The 18,328-nt window shown below is 40.6% G+C and overlaps 2 protein-coding genes across 14 annotated transcripts in view; one reads left to right on the top strand and one right to left on the bottom strand.

Moving 5' to 3' along the window:
• The first annotated feature begins 266 nt into the window (after nucleotides 1–266).
• On the top strand, nucleotides 267–4,099 carry LOC139818383 (uncharacterized). Of its 2 annotated transcripts, XM_071787025.1 has the most exons (6): nucleotides 267–870; nucleotides 966–1,131; nucleotides 1,655–1,858; nucleotides 1,944–2,116; nucleotides 2,988–3,123; nucleotides 3,896–4,099. In XM_071787025.1, exons 1-5 carry the CDS (start codon nucleotides 693–695, stop codon nucleotides 3,017–3,019), a joined length of 753 nt encoding a protein of 250 aa, XP_071643126.1. In that variant the 5' UTR covers nucleotides 267–692; the 3' UTR covers nucleotides 3,020–3,123; nucleotides 3,896–4,099. The 2 variants fall into 2 exon arrangements, with proteins under 2 accessions (XP_071643126.1, XP_071643127.1); XM_071787026.1 differs by lacking the exons at nucleotides 2,988–3,123; nucleotides 3,896–4,099 and having other exon boundaries at nucleotides 270–870; nucleotides 1,944–2,885.
• Nucleotides 4,100–4,199: 100 nt separating this feature from the next.
• The window catches only part of Gish (casein kinase I gish), a 33,739-nt gene continuing 19,610 nt past the window's right edge, over nucleotides 4,200–18,328 (bottom strand). Inside the window, exons 2-13 of one of the 12 annotated variants that reach the window (XM_071787024.1) lie at nucleotides 17,193–17,233; nucleotides 17,029–17,098; nucleotides 15,648–15,814; nucleotides 15,115–15,349; nucleotides 14,355–14,674; nucleotides 13,578–13,658; nucleotides 13,065–13,145; nucleotides 11,772–11,897; nucleotides 11,322–11,342; nucleotides 10,662–10,768; nucleotides 5,842–9,292; nucleotides 4,200–5,359 (exon numbers count right to left, since the gene is read on the bottom strand). In XM_071787024.1, the coding sequence (XP_071643125.1) occupies nucleotides 9,241–9,292; nucleotides 10,662–10,768; nucleotides 11,322–11,342; nucleotides 11,772–11,897; nucleotides 13,065–13,145; nucleotides 13,578–13,658; nucleotides 14,355–14,674; nucleotides 15,115–15,349; nucleotides 15,648–15,814; nucleotides 17,029–17,098; nucleotides 17,193–17,233 (1,301 nt within the window). In that variant the 3' untranslated portion in view covers nucleotides 4,200–5,359; nucleotides 5,842–9,240. Of the gene's footprint in view, nucleotides 5,360–5,841; nucleotides 9,311–9,601; nucleotides 10,303–10,661; nucleotides 10,769–11,321; nucleotides 11,343–11,771; nucleotides 11,898–13,064; nucleotides 13,146–13,577; nucleotides 13,659–14,354; nucleotides 14,675–15,114; nucleotides 15,350–15,647; nucleotides 15,815–17,028; nucleotides 17,099–17,192; nucleotides 17,234–18,328 lie in introns of those variants that run through there. The other 11 variants (XM_071787016.1, XM_071787017.1, XM_071787018.1 and 8 more) reach the window with 11 other exon arrangements.

The following is an 18,328-nucleotide window of genomic DNA, read 5'->3' on the forward strand; positions in this document are numbered from 1 at the left end:
AGAGTTCGGCGCGCGCCCGCTACGCGGCGCATCGCCGGTTCCTTTGCTCGTAAGGAAGATTCGACATCGACTGCTATATAAAGGTATATGTGTCCCGAAGAAAACATATATCAAAAAAATTATATTAAATTTTATTATATAAATTATAATTTATGTACATAAATTATAATTAAATAATTTATATAAGAAAATTTAATGTAATTTTTTTGCTATCTGTTTCAACAATTCAACGACCGACATCGTGAAACTCGACAAACCTAACCTCCTCTTTTGATTACATGACAAATTGGACAGGGGAATTTCCGACCAATTGAAGCGAAGAACAAGCGCGAGGTGTCGATTTCTTGGCGCCGATTGGTCCATGCAGTTTTCAGGACGAGATCCCTAGATCCTAGTGAGTTTCAATTTCCCGAGATTCCCGAGGAGGCATGCCTGTGCTGGAATTTCAAAACGCGGGAATCGGGATGGTAAACAGTGACAGTTGACAGTCCCGCGTGGTCCCGCGTCCCGCGTTCGTGAGATTGCTCGATCGCTGGCGTGAATTCGTGTCATTTTCGACTCGTGCATGCATACGACGCGCGATGTATTCGTCGAGGGAAGTGGTCGCATAGCCTCGGCATGCGATCGCGGCGAGAACCGGGCGTCGCGCACCTAAAAACGCACTTGAACGGTATCTCCGTCGCGCGCGAACGATGGAGCTCGACGAGCTGGAGGGGTCCGTGAAGCGGCTGAACGCGGTGGTCGACGGGTTCCCGATCGGCGCGGCCTCGCTGGACGATTTCAAGCCGATCGAGGAGAAGATCCGAGCTGCCAGGGAGTCGCTGATGCGCCTGAACGCCAGGTCGTTAATGCTTAGAGCGAAGTACAAACGTACGTTCGTCGGCGTTGCGGGTCGCGGAGCGATCTCCGCCCGGAGCGGTTTCCTCCACTAGGAGATCTCTTTCTGAAGTCTCGTTCGTTTACAGAGTACATCGACAATGGACGCGAAGAAGACGAGGATGAAGCCGGAGATGCGTTGCAGAGTGTCGTGAGCGACACGCTCATCAACGCCAAGGCCATCAAGTTGTGCCTTCACAGCACTACCGTCCTCTCTATTCTCAGCAATAAGGAGGGCAATGTGGAGGATCAAGAGTGAGGAATAAACTTGTAAATATTGGGAGCTTTCCAGCAAGCGACACAAGTCCACACAAGTGTCGTTTTGTCTTTGTTACTCATTGCCAAAAAGAGAAAGATAAAACGACGTTTGTGTCGACTTTTGTCGCTTGCTGGAAAGCTCCTACTATTAACCTGGGAACGGGTGCCAGGGGGTGATTTTTGCACCTCAGTATCGACAAAATGAATCTTACCTTACAGTAATTTTAATGTGTTTCTTTCGTTTTTTAAATATCTCTTTTTGTTTCTCCCTATTTTTTTCCAGAAAAATGTTGAGCAAATCTGTGTACATTTATTGTCCTTAAATACTAATAAATTATAGAACGATCAAAAATATATGTAATTAATAACAAAGAATTTTAATTGAGGTGTAAAAATCAACCTAGGTGCAATCATTCATACAAACAAAAATCAGCTGTTCCTGGGTTAATTGTAGCTAGATGTGAGTCAAAATGTTCCACGTAAGAAGACGTAATAAATTTTTAATTTTGCTTGCTCCTAGGAAGCTCCATACCTACATGAGTAAATTGTTGAGTCTCAACGACAGTGTTTTGACCATTCAGAAGACCATCGAGGAAACGTCCCGAGTGCAGCTGGATCTGAAAGTCGAATGTCAAAAGACGCTGTTTAACTACAAGAATTTTCTCAAGGAGCAGGAGCAGCTGCGAAGCGAGAGACTGCAGAAGACGAATCCCGGGATTGTGGAGTGAGTGAAGATCCGCAAACATCAAAAAGTATCTTACGAAGCAATTGCATACTTAAAATCTTCGTTTCCTTTTTTTTTTTTTCAGAAATAAAGATAAAATGGAAAGAACGATACGGAAGATAAATATAATGAAGAAACTCATTAGAAACTTCGTAGCGGTGTCCGGTTACATGCTAGCGAAGGAGCCGATACTGCTGAAAATGCTGGAGAATCATAGAGAATTGATGAACATCGAAACGATAGTGAAAATGTCACAAAGTAACGAAGAGAGATAGAGAGCCCTCCGATCGGTTTACACCGATCACTTGATACGCATAGTAAACAACTAGTAAATTAGTTTGATTATTGGCTGATCAGCTCAAATATACCATTTGATACGCGTATCAAGAGATCGGTGTAAACTAGGCCAGAAAGACAAATAAAAGAAATCTCGGAGGAAGTACGCAGGAACTTTCATTAAGAACTTTTTTTTCTTCTTACTCGCTAAGCGTAATAGACACAACACATATTTACAAGAATAAGCTTCCACGCAAGTCTCAATGTCTTTCTTATTTCCGTCTCCTCATTCTGTTTTTTTTTTTTTTTTTTTTTTTTAAGTTCTATTAAAGCGCCTTGCCAGACGGCCACGTACAAGTTAATCGTTAAACAAAGCATAATCGGTATTGTAATATAAGTTAAAAATTATGATAGTAATCACAGCTTACGTATAATGTAGTAAAATCTTCGCTATAGGGGGAGAGAGATGTACATATCCGTTTCGTTAGAATCGGTACAGTTGGGAGACTTTCGTTTTTTCGCGCGTAATTATATATAATTATAATTGTGTAATTATATAATTCGCGTTATATTATATAATAATAATAATAATAATCATTGCATGACGACAAAATGCAAGTGTAAGACAATCGGTTTCTTTTTTCATGGTCCGATGTATATAATATATCACTCAGTCTCGTTATATATATATATAATGTCCATTTTTTTTTAATGTAGATCACTCTCCTTAATACTTCCACAATCACACACCCATATACGTATATATGAGCACGTGCAAACACATAATTCTCACTATGATAGTACTAAAACAATTCAATCGCTATATACACAAAGTTTGCTCGGTTTTGGATAGATCAGTTCAGAAGGCGAGCGGAAAGAAAATGAATCCACACTTGAAGGGAACGGCGTTGGAATTCCGTCAAAGAACGTAATGTTGACCAGGTCCAGGATACAGATTAACTTTACGCTGTCCGACGAAAAATCGCGGGGTAATGCAATCTCGTAAAATATGTGCTTGATACTTCAACAAATCCACATGTAATACAAATTCGTCATTCCGTTTTCGTTTCGTTAACTTTCTCGTAAAGATCATGTCTGTTGTCAGTGATACGTTTTGTTAATTAATAAAAGAAAATTTATGACGATACAAGGATGTCAGTATCGCATAATAATATAATAAAATTTCATTTTTACGGTGTAGTTACGTAGACGGATCGAGGTAAACGCAAGCGTTGCGCGTATGTTAAAAAAAATCTTCCATCTTTCTCTCTCACTTAATTTTCCTTTCTCCTCGTGTGTCTGCAATAAACAGCACCAGTTTACGACACATTCAAATTGTAATGCCAATTGCGTCTCGTGAATCTCGTGTTCTAATAAGATATCGAACGCACACATGGATGCGCACACCCACGCACGCGAGCTGCCAATTTCATAAAAACGGCGATTTGTTATTATCGTAGCAATCAGCGATTTTATTGTTCAACAATTCGTCCATTAAAACAGTACGAACATATAGTAAGTCAAAAAATGTATACACATAAGCCTCACTACGCGAGAAACTATAGTGCTGATTAACTTAATCTCAGGAGTCTCTCCCATCGACATCTCTCCAAACATCGCCGAATCGACGTGTCAATGCAACTAAACGATCACAACACACGAGGGGAAACGCGCGATCATCCAATCCCTCAATCTTTCTCTCGAACTTACGCTTTACGCAACGAGATAATTAATTACGCAGCCTCATTTTTTTTTTCACAGATACGCACGACCACATTTATCGCTGTATACGCCGCTCTTCGACCGACGAGCCGTGGAATGAAAGACACCGAGGATATATCGGTCCTGGCCCGATCTCTCTACTCGTACCAATTTACAAATATACAAAAAAAAAAGAAGAAAATGAAATGTCTCGAGCGAAGGAGATGGTCGTTTTTTTTTGTGGATTACAAGCCTTAATTCCCATCCTAAGCATGTATGCAACAATCGCTCTTCTCTCCGTGCAAGGTACGTATCTAAGGGAATTGGGAAGATGTGTGTTCTGTGTGGTATGTAATGTGTGGTGTTATCTTTTTGTGTGTGTGTGTGTGTGTCTACAATGTCCGAGGAGACCAGGACTCTTGCTCACAACCATACTTAACCAGCAGTCAGTCGTGTTATATTAAAAATCGTGACTTTGCGCGCGCGCGCTTTGAAAAATCGGCTAGAAAACTACGGGCTAAACGTCCTTGCGCAACATGGTTGCACAGCGGGATTTATTATAATTACGCCAAACACGGATTCCCCGGTGGCAGGACAGTGATATAAATATCGGAGACTTTCTCTCTCTTTCTCCCTGTGTCGCGTCTACGTGGATCTCTCGCGCACGCAAGCACGCACGTGCTCTTCTCATCCGCGATCATCGGGAATTACAATTTATATGCGTCGCTCGCTATTGGATTTGTCGCGCGAACAAATTCTACTCGTGAGGATAATTCGCGTACGCGACGATCGCGGTATAGCGTCTTATGTACAAGTACGACTTGCGCGAAGCTACAAATCAGCCTCGCCGGGAGGAAAGCGTCCCGGAGTAATGTCTCCTCTCGACTCGCTCTCTTTCTACGCGGATACCATCCAGTGTCAGACATTCATCGGATCACTCACTCTCTTTCCGCTGGATATAAACGTAGAACGATTGACTGTTTCGACGGTCGCTCGCCGACGCGATGCGGCGAGCTTACAAAAGAAAGGAACGATACTCGGTCAACAGTGGGAAGATACAGATAATGAGAGAAAGAGAAAGGAAGAGAGGGAAAGAGAAAGAGAAAGATGAAATCCATAGAGTGGAATTATAAGCTCTATGATTTTTAAGCGTATCATTTTTCAAGACGTTCGACGGACTGGTTCTCTCCCTCTCTTCCGTCTCTCGTTTCGCTTTTCATCGCACGAGAGCACGTACGGTCGAGTGTATACTATGGTTCGAGTACGCGATAGCTCCGTAAGTACATGGGTTGCCTGTTGTCGCATGCGCTTGTTGGGTATTTAAGATATTCAACGTGGATACAACGTGGTGTACGGGCGTATTACATAGTACGGTACGTATGCGCATATACGTCTCGGGGAGTGACGAAGTCACCGGCCAAGACTTAACGTGTGGGTGTGGACGTTTCGACGTAACACAAGTTTCCTCACATTTGCCACCTCCGCGCCCCTACTTCCTCGCTCGACCTGCCGTTTACCGTGTTCCTGCAAAAAGAAACAAACTTGAGTTTAACTATACCTTTGGGCAAACAAGTAACACGAGTCTAACGGGAAATTCTCTCTGGGAAAAACATTGAAAACAAGAGAAATGGGTTTGCTGACGTTTCTTAGAAATTTATATGTGAATTTGTATTACTTAAAAAAACACTTGTACTTTTAAGAAAAAGAAATCTCTGATTTCTTCTTAATATGTAAGAGTAGTAAGTTTGCAAATCTTCTCTGAATTTTTTAATACTGATTTTAATATGCCTAAGAAATGTTGAAATCTTACTATGAAATTTTCGTTTATAGTTGAATTTAAGCGAAAGAGTTTCATTCAAAGTCGATTTTAAACGAGCAATTATGAATAAATAATCAATAATAAGCAATCATAATCAAATTAAGCGAAAGAGTTTTATTCAAAGTCGATTTTAAATGAGCAATTACGAATAAATAATCAACAAGCAATCATAATCAAATATCCTTACTTGCTTGTCTAATCAATACGGCTGGTGAGATCCTTGCTTCCCAAGCTCTCCGAGTTTTCGTACGTATTTCTCGTCTCTTTCGTCTCTTGGTCGCTTTAATGTTTCGTCGCGAACCATCAGTAGAAAATCGCACGTGTCACTTTGTGTAAATCCCTAGAAACGCCTCGCGACATAAGGCTCTCCTCGTTGCATCATGAAAAATAGTGGATTAAATGTGTTCGCAGCAGAGAGAGTTCGTTACAGTGGATCTTTACGTTATTGCATGTACACCGTACTCGATGATTCATCTCTTCCGTCTCGCATTTAGATCGGATCTGTCTCCATGAAGATCACGTACATTCGGTTCCAGCTTTTATTATTTATTCCGACGACGTAGGTTTTCATATCAAGAACATCGAAATAGAATCAAGGCGCGGGCATCCCGTTGATTCACTCCTTCCTCTCGCTTGTTCGTCAATTTAATAATCGAAAACGCGTATGGATTAAAAAACAAGAGCTGTCCGCGAACATCGCATTCTCTTCGCAGAGGATAATTTATATCGAAAGAAACGCTTCCTTATTTGTTCCTTTTATCGGGTTTTTTTTCTTTCTTTTCCCTTTTCCTTTTTTGAATCGATACACACTGGTGGTGGAACACGAGTTCGACTGCAATGTCACATAATTTCGGTTATGTCACATAATTTCCTCGCATTTACGCGTTACTAAATTTTCATTATATACGCTATAGAGTCTACAGACAGAAAAAACCTTACTTCATCGATATGTTATGTAAAATGTAATTGTTTCAACTGTTCATCGCGATAGATCACTTTCTCACATGATAATTTCGCTTTGGAAGGCACGAAACCGAAACCCATGATATTACTATGGAAAAATGTTGCGCGAAAACTGTGCGCGAATTCTCTGCGCGATTTATGTCACCGTATTAAAAATAATTACGGATGGGAAATTATCATAAATAATACGCGAACGATAATCCGTGATTGCGATATTCACAAAGAGACATTTCGCGTTTTGTTCGAGGAACTCACGGCGAAACGTTCCTTAATGTATATTAGCTATGATCCGTATGGTGATGATAGAACTATCTTGCATACATGATCCCCGTGTAGAAAAAATAGGCAGTGTACACATATTAAAGAAATCATTTCGGCAATTAACGCACCGGGATGGTTTAGACTTTAGTACGGATACGATTCAGTATTATCCTCGAGAGCGTTTATTCATAACGTTAATGCTAAACGCTGCTCTTTCACACATCCCCTTATAATATATAACTCGAAATTAAAGTTATATAAAAGTCGTTTACTGTACGGAAGGCTCGTATGTACTACAAGTATCCTAATATAAATATTCCAATGCATTAGAATCATTTACTTGGACGGTGGATTAAAACGAAAATCGAAATAATAAAAAAAATACCTAATAAAATCGGGAATAAAAGCGCGAACTTTCACTTTATACATAGCGCTACATATTCTCGCGATTCGTGACGCACACGATTTATCAATCTGCGGACGCGACGAGGGCAAAATGAGAGCATTTTATTTACAGATATCTGACGTCTCAATCCCGTCCCCGAAGGCCGGTGGCACCCGCGATCGTCGTTTTCCCATTTCTTTCAGTTTCATGCCTTTCAAGAGGATTTATATAAATCAGACTTCGCGATAATCGAAATCTCGATTACAAGAAGTTCGGGAACACGCTACGCTCGCTCATCCTGCAGGGCTGTGAATACAATGAGATCTGCGGTAGCTTCAATTCGTTATAATTCACAGTTATACATGCGATCGCACGACACGGCGCGGCGGTGTATTAAAAAGCGTCCCCGTGTTACAAGAAGAGAGTCGTAGGCACAAACAAGTTCTCTCACCATCGGTACGTCAATTCCTTCTTACTCTAATGCGGATGTGATCCGGTTGGTTTCCCCGATACTGAAACGTCACGGCCGCCGTCACGGCCGACGACCGTTCACAGTCAACAGCGACGTGTCAATATATTGATGACAACGATAACAACGTAATTGATAAACGCGGGTGTGGACGATGGGAATGACAATGATAATGACAATGGACCAACGACGATGATAATGACGATGACGATAAAGATGATCAACATAATAATAATATCAATAATAATAATGAAATAAAATAAAATAATTAAGAATAATCATTACAATAATAGTAATCGTAGTACCTAGTAGTAATGGTAGTAGTAATGGTAGCAGTAGTAAGTAGTAATAGTATTGGGTAGTGGGCAGAGCAACAAGATGAAATGTAATCATGACAATAGTAGCAATAATCTAATAGCACGAGGTCACTTTTCTTGGCTAAACGAGAGGATTTATTCAGTAAGTAGGTAAGTGGATTCGCTAACGTCTTGACTCTATCAGTAGCTCAAGGCCACAAGGAATATTCATCAGCCTGTCCATGAGAATGAGGGAAGGGTATGAATTAAATGAAACTACAAGATGCATGTGAGGCGCAAAATCTAAAATGATGGATACCAGATGGCTAGAGCTGTATCGACTGACCTTAGTGAAAGTTTACGTGGGAATTTAATTATCATTGAATTTATCAGTCACGAAGACGTAAGAAGTCAGTCTTGACTAGAACTATCAATTAAATTTTCTCCGAGAAAGACGTTATATTAGTTACAGAATATATATCGTTTATTAGCCATTTTCCATCTGTCCAAATGTGTTCCACTAAAAGAAATGAGTTGACGAAAAAGAACTGGCAGCTCCTGACAAAGCTCAATGAAAGTCTGGCATCAATATATCTTGAGTTCTTTGAATACAAAGTTTTAAGTAAAGCCGATAATTGTGCGCTTTCATCGTAACACATAATCAAGACAATTCTAATCGCAACGGTACTGAGATTACTACAGAGTTTCACTACACCGAGAAGCAAGTGCCTGAATCGTCGTCAGCGAGTCCGCCTATTTATCGAAGAGATCAAGCTCGATTGGCCAGAGGAAAAGCAGCTTCATTCTCTCGATCTCGACTCAGTCGCGCAACCGTCCAATTAATGATAATAGCGGCGACGGTAGTAGAATGGTTGTGTGATGGTGGTGACGATGGTGGTGGTGATAAAGGTGATGATGATGGATTCAGTTCGACAGCGGCGGCGGCGTCGGCGTCGGCGTCGGCGTCATCGTGACAGTGGTGTGCAGCACCGAGTCCCGTGACGCGGACCGGCTACCGATGCGTAGCAGGGTGACGGCTTCTCTCTCGGCATCGCCGCCTGCGACACCGTCGGTCGTACCTGCGCCCGCACGTGCTCCCGTTCCCGCGCCGCGCTTGCCAGTCCTTGACGTTGTGGCGACGGCTCCCACGGTCTCGTCGGCACTATTACCCGCGCACTGCACCGCCCCCCCGAGACCAACGGTAACGGACAGTCATTTCTGCCTTCCACTTTTCTTCTTCTTGCGCTTGAAGAAGCAACAGCATCTGGAAATGAAGCAAACACTAATAGGACTTAGAGTCGTCCCCTTGGCAGCGTCTTTCGTCGATCAACACATCGAGCATGCAGCAGAGATGAGACAATAGTTGCATTCGGCATACGATCGCGCAATACGAGAGAGAAAGAAATTGTCGATCTCCCAACAAGATATTTTATCCGATTGCATGTAAATGTACACAGTTATTTGTTATGTTAATTAATCATGCAGTTGTTAATTCAATTTCATCAAAACTCGTAGAGGAATGATAAGGAATAGGAACGTCAGGAAAGAGTAGAGAATACGGGATAAACAAAAATAATAATCAGACATTTAATTACAGTTGTGCCAAATATAGAGAAATACATTGTTTCGATTTGTACAATACAATATAACTGAGAAGACGGGGCTTAAAGAAAATTGTCTAAATTACATATAAATAAAAATTCTTTCTCTCCGATGATTTATTTCATATAGTATTGTTTGACATAGTATATTAACGATGTAACAGTCAAGTCTCCGTATTAGATAATATAAACAAAAGAAACATTCATTTCGTTTTGTGAGAATGACAAATAATTATCTCTACATTATCAAGTCAAATCTGGCCCCTACATCTTACATAAATTGCAGACATGATTGCGAGAACAAATAGCGAAACTTGAACTACATAGCTGTAATATTTTTATAAAATATTCTACAAGGTAGAAGCATCGTATCTCACAAATATATATTCATCTTATTGTAATTTTATATTTTGTTCACGACACTGATTTTCTCATCATTATCAGTCTAGTAATAAAATTTCTACGACAATAATCGATCTTCAATAATATTTAACAAATATTATATTTTCTTCTTATATTGCGAAATAGAAAATCTTGAACTGACCATTTCAATTGGTGTAACAAACCTATTTCGGGAATGACGGTAGGATAGGTGCTGGAAATGTATGCTTGTAAAGAATGGAACAACAATTTTCCACATCGGGGACAATGTTTCGGTTTTCGAATTACTATTCTGAAAATAACAGACACACATACATGCATAGCTTAGATCGAGCATCTTATTATCTAATTTAATTCAATATTTTATATCTTTAATATCTTTTGATGTTAAAGATATAAACTGCTATTGTTTTTATTCTGACTTCAACACTTACTTTAACAGTCGAAGTTTAGACTAAGGCTTTCTCTCGAGTTAATTAATTAAAATTGTACTAATAAAATTTCAGAATATCGTGTAGATAAATGCAATAACGGAACGCGACAAAAATATTCGTGGAGTTGATCAAACAATTGCAGTTTTATTCATTTGATTATCCATATTTAGGAGAACAGACAGAGATACGAATTGCAATAAAACAAACTGCTACTAACTTGGTTTCGTCGATCATGTCCACTTCCTGAGGTGCTGTAATTGGTGTGTTGGAGTGACCAGCGGTCGGATCATCGTTAGCCAGTTCTCCATTAGTTGACGATACCACCTGTACACATCGTACAACGTTATTGCAAAGAAAACGAAAACAAATATACAGGTCAATATCACATTAAGGGATTTTTACGTAACTATATAGATTTTATGTCTCAAATACTATATTGGATGTGAAAATCAGGAAAGAATCCTTTTTCCACTCTACTTGGATTTGATGATAAAGTAACGTACACATCGAAAATTGATTTGTCCAAAGTCTACTTGCAAGTTACACAAAGAACCAAGTGAGATCTTACAAAGGGGGGAGCGGAGATGAGAATTTAACGTAAGACAAGACTACTGTTGGTAACATAGATTCAATAAAGCAATATACTAAAGGAATAAAAGAAGCGTAAGTAATAAAGATCTGATCTTCCTCAAAAGTCATACGGTTTGTACGTGACGATGATGCTTTTGTTATTGCAAGTGCATAGGAAGACAAGTGATCTGTACTAATACCGGATTAGTATCTCATATCTAATTAAAGAAAGAAGGTAAGTCTCGATCACAATCGACACAAAGACAACATGCCGCAACAAATCAAATTGCACAGACTTCTAACTGACCATAATCCAGTGGTGCCTTGTCTAGAAATAGAGCGAACAATTTAACTCCTGATAAATTGAGGCATCCCGTATACGTTGATATTATGAAGGTGTGAGACAAGAAAGATGATGGTTGGGGAAGAATAATGAATAATTTTGCCCTTAATCGATCTTTCCATATCACGTGGTATCTTTATAATCTTTAGGAATATTACGTTTCACAGGAAAAAGAGTGTATGAGATGAGATTAAGTATTTAATGTGTAATGAGATTTAACGTGTGAGTTTCAACGTCGCGTCTAAAAATCACGTTTCCTTCGCGGTTGCAAGTGAATCAGCTGTTAAATAAGAGACGAGAAGATGCAAAGAAAGTCGAAAAAAAGGGAGAAGCTTCTGTGGGGAAGTCGAGAGAATGGCACGAGAGAGAGAGAGAAAGAGAGGGGAAGGACGGAAGATGCGCAGGTAAACTCACCTGTACAGAACCGTGCCTGTCAGCAGGTGTCAATGTACCACCGGCTCCTGATTGCTTCACAGTATCTGGCCACGTGGCTCCCACCCCCTTACCGCCCCCACCTCCCACCCCTCCACCTGCCACATCCTGAAGGAACAAGCATGACAATTTCGCAGTTGCGTCGCGTTAAACAGCTCCGCGAATAAACGCGAAGAACAGTAGAAAAAAAAAAGATGTCGAGGAGAGATCCGAGAGAGAAATCTTTTGGTACGTATATAGCATGGCGATCAGTGATGATAAAACGCGAGATTATCCGCGCATTAATAAGATTAATCTAATCCGATATTAATCTCTATGACTATATTCGGGAAGGGATGAAAATGCGGTTCGCTCTCTGATAAATGAGATGTACATAATTATCTACGCATCAAATATTTTTATTTATATTTCACTCTGATGAGCTACGAGGAGAGATGCAACGTATTTCCTGGCTCTAGCTTGTTACAAGCTGCTGAGCTACTTGAGCAACCAATAGAAAAATTACTTCTTCGTGCATGAGTTTATCGCTATCGCAGGTTTTGGAATTGAACGTATTGACTTCGTCACGGTCCATCATCTATATTTAGTCACTCTAATAACGTTGCGCGAAAGGAAATTTATTGCCGCTATCAATCTGTTAATCGACTATTGATCTAAAAGACGTGAGTTCGCAGAGTTCACGCTCCACAATCGTTAAACCTCACGCGACCTTGTTTCACGAGGAGAAAAACATTACGCATTAATAATACGCATTATAAAATGTGACCGCGGGTATCTTTCCGACTATATAGTCATCTCCCAGCTGATAAGATAAAGTATGCATGAAGAAGTCGATTCAGCGTAACCTAAGGATGGCTTACATATCGGCCTTGCAACTCGAAGCGAACCTCATCCATCATGAGGATCACATCCTCCTCAAAATCATCGTACTCCTACAAATTGATACGCCATCATATTCGCGTTGAGATTACGTGCGCTGAGAGAAACCGACAATAGGTTTGCGTGATGTGTTTTCGTTTTCTGTACTTAATACCAGCGCATGCCAGTATCTCCTCGCAAAATTTGTTCGTTTGATCTGTATCTCTACCCCGAGATAAACAAGAATTCTGAATCAAGGTCGTTGTTAAAACTCTGTTTTCGGTTCTGTCGCTACTGAGGCGTGTATCCATGCGGTTAACTCGAATAACAAATGGGCTACACACGTCCATGCTTTTTGGCTTAGAAGAAAAGAAAAGAAAAGAAAAGGAAGAAGAAACGGAAGAAAACAAGGAATACCTTGTAAGCGGCGGGATGCCGATCGCGATTTGGTGATACGACGATCTCCTGGCCGGTTTGAAGGGATCCGACGGGCGTGGACTGTAACGAGAGAGAAAATGTTTGCTTTATATACATATATAGTGGACGAAAGTCTGTAATGAGCACTGTTATCGCACGCTTCTACGTATTTCACGAGGATATATGGATAACATACTTGGAGCTGGAAAGCGGACAGGCGGACAGACAGACAGACAGACAAACAGACTTATTGACGAACTGTGCACTTTAATTTACGCTTAACCGAAGACCTGTGACATCACAATCACATTAGATCCCTATATACGAAAGGCCAGTCGGCCGTGACAAGTGGCAACGATTAGTTAGATAGAATATTGTGTGACAACGCAGCGATATTTTACTACATAAAGAATATGCGATTATATTGCAATGCGCAAAGATATCGAAGCTCAATTACTCGGCCGCAATTATCTGTCGTAAGATATTGTCGCTACTCGAGAGGCCATCACCAACCTTGTCGGACTTAGTTTTGCCGATATGCGAGGGGGCCGCCATCCGCAGCGCTCTGAGGTTCTCGAAGTTCTCGAAGGATGGCTAGAGATAGTGCATTGAGGGGGAAGGCAGCATGCAAACGTTAAAAATCAAATGTGAAACCGCTCTTCGGTACCGCATAGCTCTTTGTGTCGGGTCTGTTGGAATATAGGCGGGCGATTTACTTACCCAGCTGTCAGAATCTTTTCCCGACAAATCAATTTCATTTAGAAAATTACGACTGACAAAAAAGTTACTATCAAGAATTTATAAATAATTTGGAAGAAAGAGAATCTTTTTTTTACCGGAAAACAAAAAAGGAAACGGTATTGACTTTGCACCATCACTCGTAAATATTATTATCGTCATTTTTACATTTCAAAGATCAGAGTAATATTTTGATGAAAAATGCTTCGTACAGATTTTCTAATTATATAAGATTGCTCACAAATAAATGACGTGGGCGATAAAATCCCCGTTTTTTACTTTATTGGACAGGAAAATATATAGATAACATCAATGCGAGATCACGATTCAGTCGTCGATTCGTTTTCTCTTATTGAAGCGACGACTGTTATCACCAACGTTCCCCGATACAACAAACAAGTTAACATGCACGCACTGACGTCATTGCTTTTGCAGATTACCGGATAAAAAGTAATGCGCGAATGTGAAAAAAGTAATCCGCTGAAAAGTTTTTTTTACATAAAAAAAGCTTTTTGCATAACGTAAATAAATAAAAGATCATTTGACACACACCATTGTCTTGCCGGTCCAATCGAACTCGCCGTCGTTGACGAAACCACGTCTTTCATAGAGATCGTGGAAGAGCTTCCTCAAGTACTCGTAGTCCGGCGTCTCGAAGAAGTCGAGCCTGCGTACGTAGCGCAGATACGTGGCCATCTCCTCGGGATGGCCGTCGCAGAGCACCTCGATCGGCGTCGCTCGTTTCGTGTCGCCGATCTTTTGGTAGCGCTCCTTCAGCGTGTCGGCCTTCAGCCCTTGCCACGGCAGGCTGCCGCGCAGGAAGTACATGAACATGTGACCCAACGCCTCCAGGTCGTCCCTTCTGCTTTGCTCTGTTTATGGTAAAACATACCTCTTGTATACTTCACACAGCTTTTGGCATTATCTGCATAATGGAAAATTTCATTCCGTGCTCCCGATGATATTAGAAGACACAAAATTCTGGGAAGCACGTTATAAAAATGATATATTCGCGACGGCTTCATCCTCAGCAGATATCGTAAGTTCTGTCAAGTCCTCGGTACGCCGCGGCGCCGTAGGTATGTGTGTAATTTCACATTTAAAAGCTTATTAAAATTTAAATAACTTTAATTTACGTTACTTGAGGTTTAAAAGATTTCATGATACCTGCTGAAGATTAAAGCACTCGCCGCGCTTTCTCTCGAGCCAGATGGCTTAGCACGTGGCGGTTCGTTATGTAGTGCGACGCACGCACACACACACACACACACACACACACACACACGACGAAACAAAAGTAAACGTCCGTTACCTTTGCCAAGATGCGTGTTAATGCTCATGTAACGCGCCGTGCCAGTGAGACTCTTGTGCTCCCGATACGGTATGTGCTTGTTCGTCTCCAGGTCTATATACTCTTTGGCTAGTCCAAAATCGATTATGTGAATAATTTTTTCCCGCTTGGTAGTGGATCGTCCTATCAGAAAATTTTCCGGCTTGATGTCGCGGTATATCAAATGCCGACTATGAACGTATTCTATCCTATGGAGCTGGAAAAAAGAGACATTTGTGCATTTTATTCTATATACGTAGCAAAATTATAGATTTTTGTTCTCACGGTGCAATTTACTGTTGTAACAATTTTGAAATGATTTTTTACTTTCAAACAAATCCCTCAGGTGGTAAAAGGAGAAAAGCCCGAGGAAATAAGCGAATGTAAGACGATCGATGTCTGTGGGGTTTGCCGGACCTCAAACACCCAAGTTTGGTGTTTGAGATCAACCCCCCAAAGTGCGGTGTTTCAGAGTTAGTTCTGCGGGCCGAAAGTGTTACGGTAATGCGACTTACGAGCTGTGTGGCAATGTTGAGAACGGTCTTGAGGGTAAACCTTCTCCCGCAGAGGTCGAAGAGGTCCTCAAGGCTCGGACCGAGGAGCTCCATCACCAGAGCGTTGTACTTCCCGCACGGGCCGAAGTAGTACACCTCCGGTATACCCTCTATATGTGTGTTATGAACTATACCGATCGACAAAAGCAGATCACACCCCAGATTACCCCCAGTATGCGCGATATTATCAGTTTCGTCGCAACGGAACGTGTAAAAATGAAATAAGAATAGTGTGACGATTGTAGGTCAGGCAGATGTAACTCTACGACGATGAAAGATCTTGACAACGTCGAAAATAAGCACATATGCGAGGATGTTTAAAATTTTCTGATTAATTTCTCATTTGACGCGGATACGCGCACGCAGGAGCAAGAGAGAATGAAAAGATATACGGGATGAAGTTTACGTTTTTGGATCATTCTGAATATTTCGCGAATATTTTTCACGACCGACTTTACAAAATACATAAAGCTCCAAATGGAACGTAACTTAATGCTTTAAGTTTCGGTATTACATACATGATGATTCTTTAAATAAATAATTCAGAAATATTGCCTCCAATGGAAATAATTATAAAGGTAATGATAATTAAAAATAATACAAGACTGACGAGAAACGTCGCTGTGTTTATCAAATGCGCGGCTAATAGATGTTCAATACCTGCTACGTGCAATACTGAAAATTATGAAGTTGCGACAAAAAAACCGCCCGTGGAAAAACCGACTCGAAATTAGCCGAGGAATTAACCGTTAAAAGATAAAACGCGGAACAGCCTGTATATAAAAAAAAACACGGTACCTTTATTTCTCCGGGCATGACGCACGAGGTGTACGTTTCCGATACAATCTCAATTCGTGACGCTAATTTGTGTCGAGCTTTAGTCAAGCGTGCGGAAATTACATGCGCGATTGTCTCACATGGGATTTAGCCAACTCAGGTCGTATTAAAATTGAAGTGAATTATATATCTCGCGTGTCGTATCGCGTCAAATTACGCAAAGCCGATTCGAACGGCTGCGGGACTATTTTCTCGCAGCGTCATCGACGAAAGATTAACGGCACTCTAAAATATCGAATACGTTTATTTGAGAGTTATCGACTTATCTTAGGCGTCGTAGAATTAATAATCTACCTTCTACTTCTCTCCATCACTTTTTATAGACGTGTCTGTATTATATTTTACTGCGAATATACTTTAGCTCTTTCCTTTTCATTCTATTTTTTTTAATAATTCAATACTTAGATAATTCAATTCACACTCTCTAATTTCTTTTTACCGTATTTATGAATTCATGTCTTATTACACGAGATCTCGAACGTAATAGCGTGAAAGTGATACTCACCATGTGTACCTAATAATTTGTAAAACCTATATTCTAAATGTAGCTGTGGTGCCTTTGACTTCATTGGTTCCTGCAACGACAAGCGAGCAGGAGGGCTCAGCAGAGGTTCGTCGAGTTTTTCACGTATCGCGCGGTTACACAAAACGCCCGGTTTTCTTACTTACCATTTTAATTGCTACGTGCTCATTATTGTACAGGTTCTTCCCTGTAAAGAGAAAGGAAGGTCGATAAGCATTATAAATGAAATGATAGCCGTGGGAGGAAAGGGCACAGGGATAAATTATAAGGGAGAATTCCGAGGATGAGCGATGGCAAGTTATTATAGTAGGGCCTCCGGACGTGCAATTTTCCCTTCTCTAAAGTAACTGATTCAATTCGCGTACAATGGCCCGTTAGTACTATTGCACCGAGTTACGTGATGTTTCACAGATATTACGCCCCCGATGACAATATGATTGCGCGATAATTAAATGCCGCGCGATAGCTCCATGCTGCTACTGATTGCAGTCAACGTGAGAAAATTAGATTGTCGAGATCGGCTGCGGTACGCGTGGTCACTGCGGAATTATGGTCGCCGGCTATGAAATTCTCGCGCAAACTTGTCGGGGGATGTTCCATTTAACGCAATCGCGTATATAGCAATTAATCTGATAATTTGCGTTGTTTCAAAGCGCGCATCGGATAGCAATAAAGCTGCGACGATCGCGATCCCGTCGGGTAAATCTGTAATTTAAGTGCTGATCGAGAGTAAATTTTCGGCAAATGAAGAGCACAGTTGGGGTATTATTTGACCAATACCCATAAACTATATCGATGTGAACAATAAAGGCCAGAACAATCCGATCATTTTTCCTCGAGGATATAAAGAAAAATAATGTTATACGTCGAATTACGAAGATAATTTTATCTTCAGGATACAAAACGATATTGGCTCGTTTCGTGTCGAGTTAATTGCCAAATTAAGACTGCTTTCATTGCAAATCTAAATAGCAATTAAAATGTAGGAGAATATGAGAATAGAAATAATATAATACAATTATAGTACAAATCTCTTTGTATAAAATTCGATAATGAAGAGATAAACATACGGAACATTTCTATACTCTCTATGAGTTACGGAGCGAAAACTTTTGAAAATAATATCCAGCAATTAATATTGAATTTAATTTTACAAGCGTGCGCTATACGCAGAGGCATGTACGTATCATGATCTGCACGTGACTTATGGAGAAATGACGGGGCAATCAGCTTCGCCGGACGCTATACAGAAGCCGGCTAAAGCACAAAATTCAATTTTGTC

This window comes from Temnothorax longispinosus, chromosome 8 (genome assembly GCF_030848805.1).
Source record: "Temnothorax longispinosus isolate EJ_2023e chromosome 8, Tlon_JGU_v1, whole genome shotgun sequence".
NCBI lineage: Eukaryota > Metazoa > Arthropoda > Insecta > Hymenoptera > Formicidae > Temnothorax > Temnothorax longispinosus.

Excerpts from the sequence above, each read along its gene's own strand:
- LOC139818383 (XM_071787025.1), top strand. The coding sequence starts at position 693 with ATGGAGCTCGACGAGCTGGAGGGGTCCGTGAAGCGGCTGAACGCGGTG. Across the intron at positions 871-965 it reads GCTTAGAGCGAAGTACAAAC|AGTACATCGACAATGGACGC; the intron begins GTACGTTCGTCG and ends GTTCGTTTACAG. Across the intron at positions 1,859-1,943 it reads ACGAATCCCGGGATTGTGGA|AAATAAAGATAAAATGGAAA; the intron begins GTGAGTGAAGAT and ends TTTTTTTTTCAG.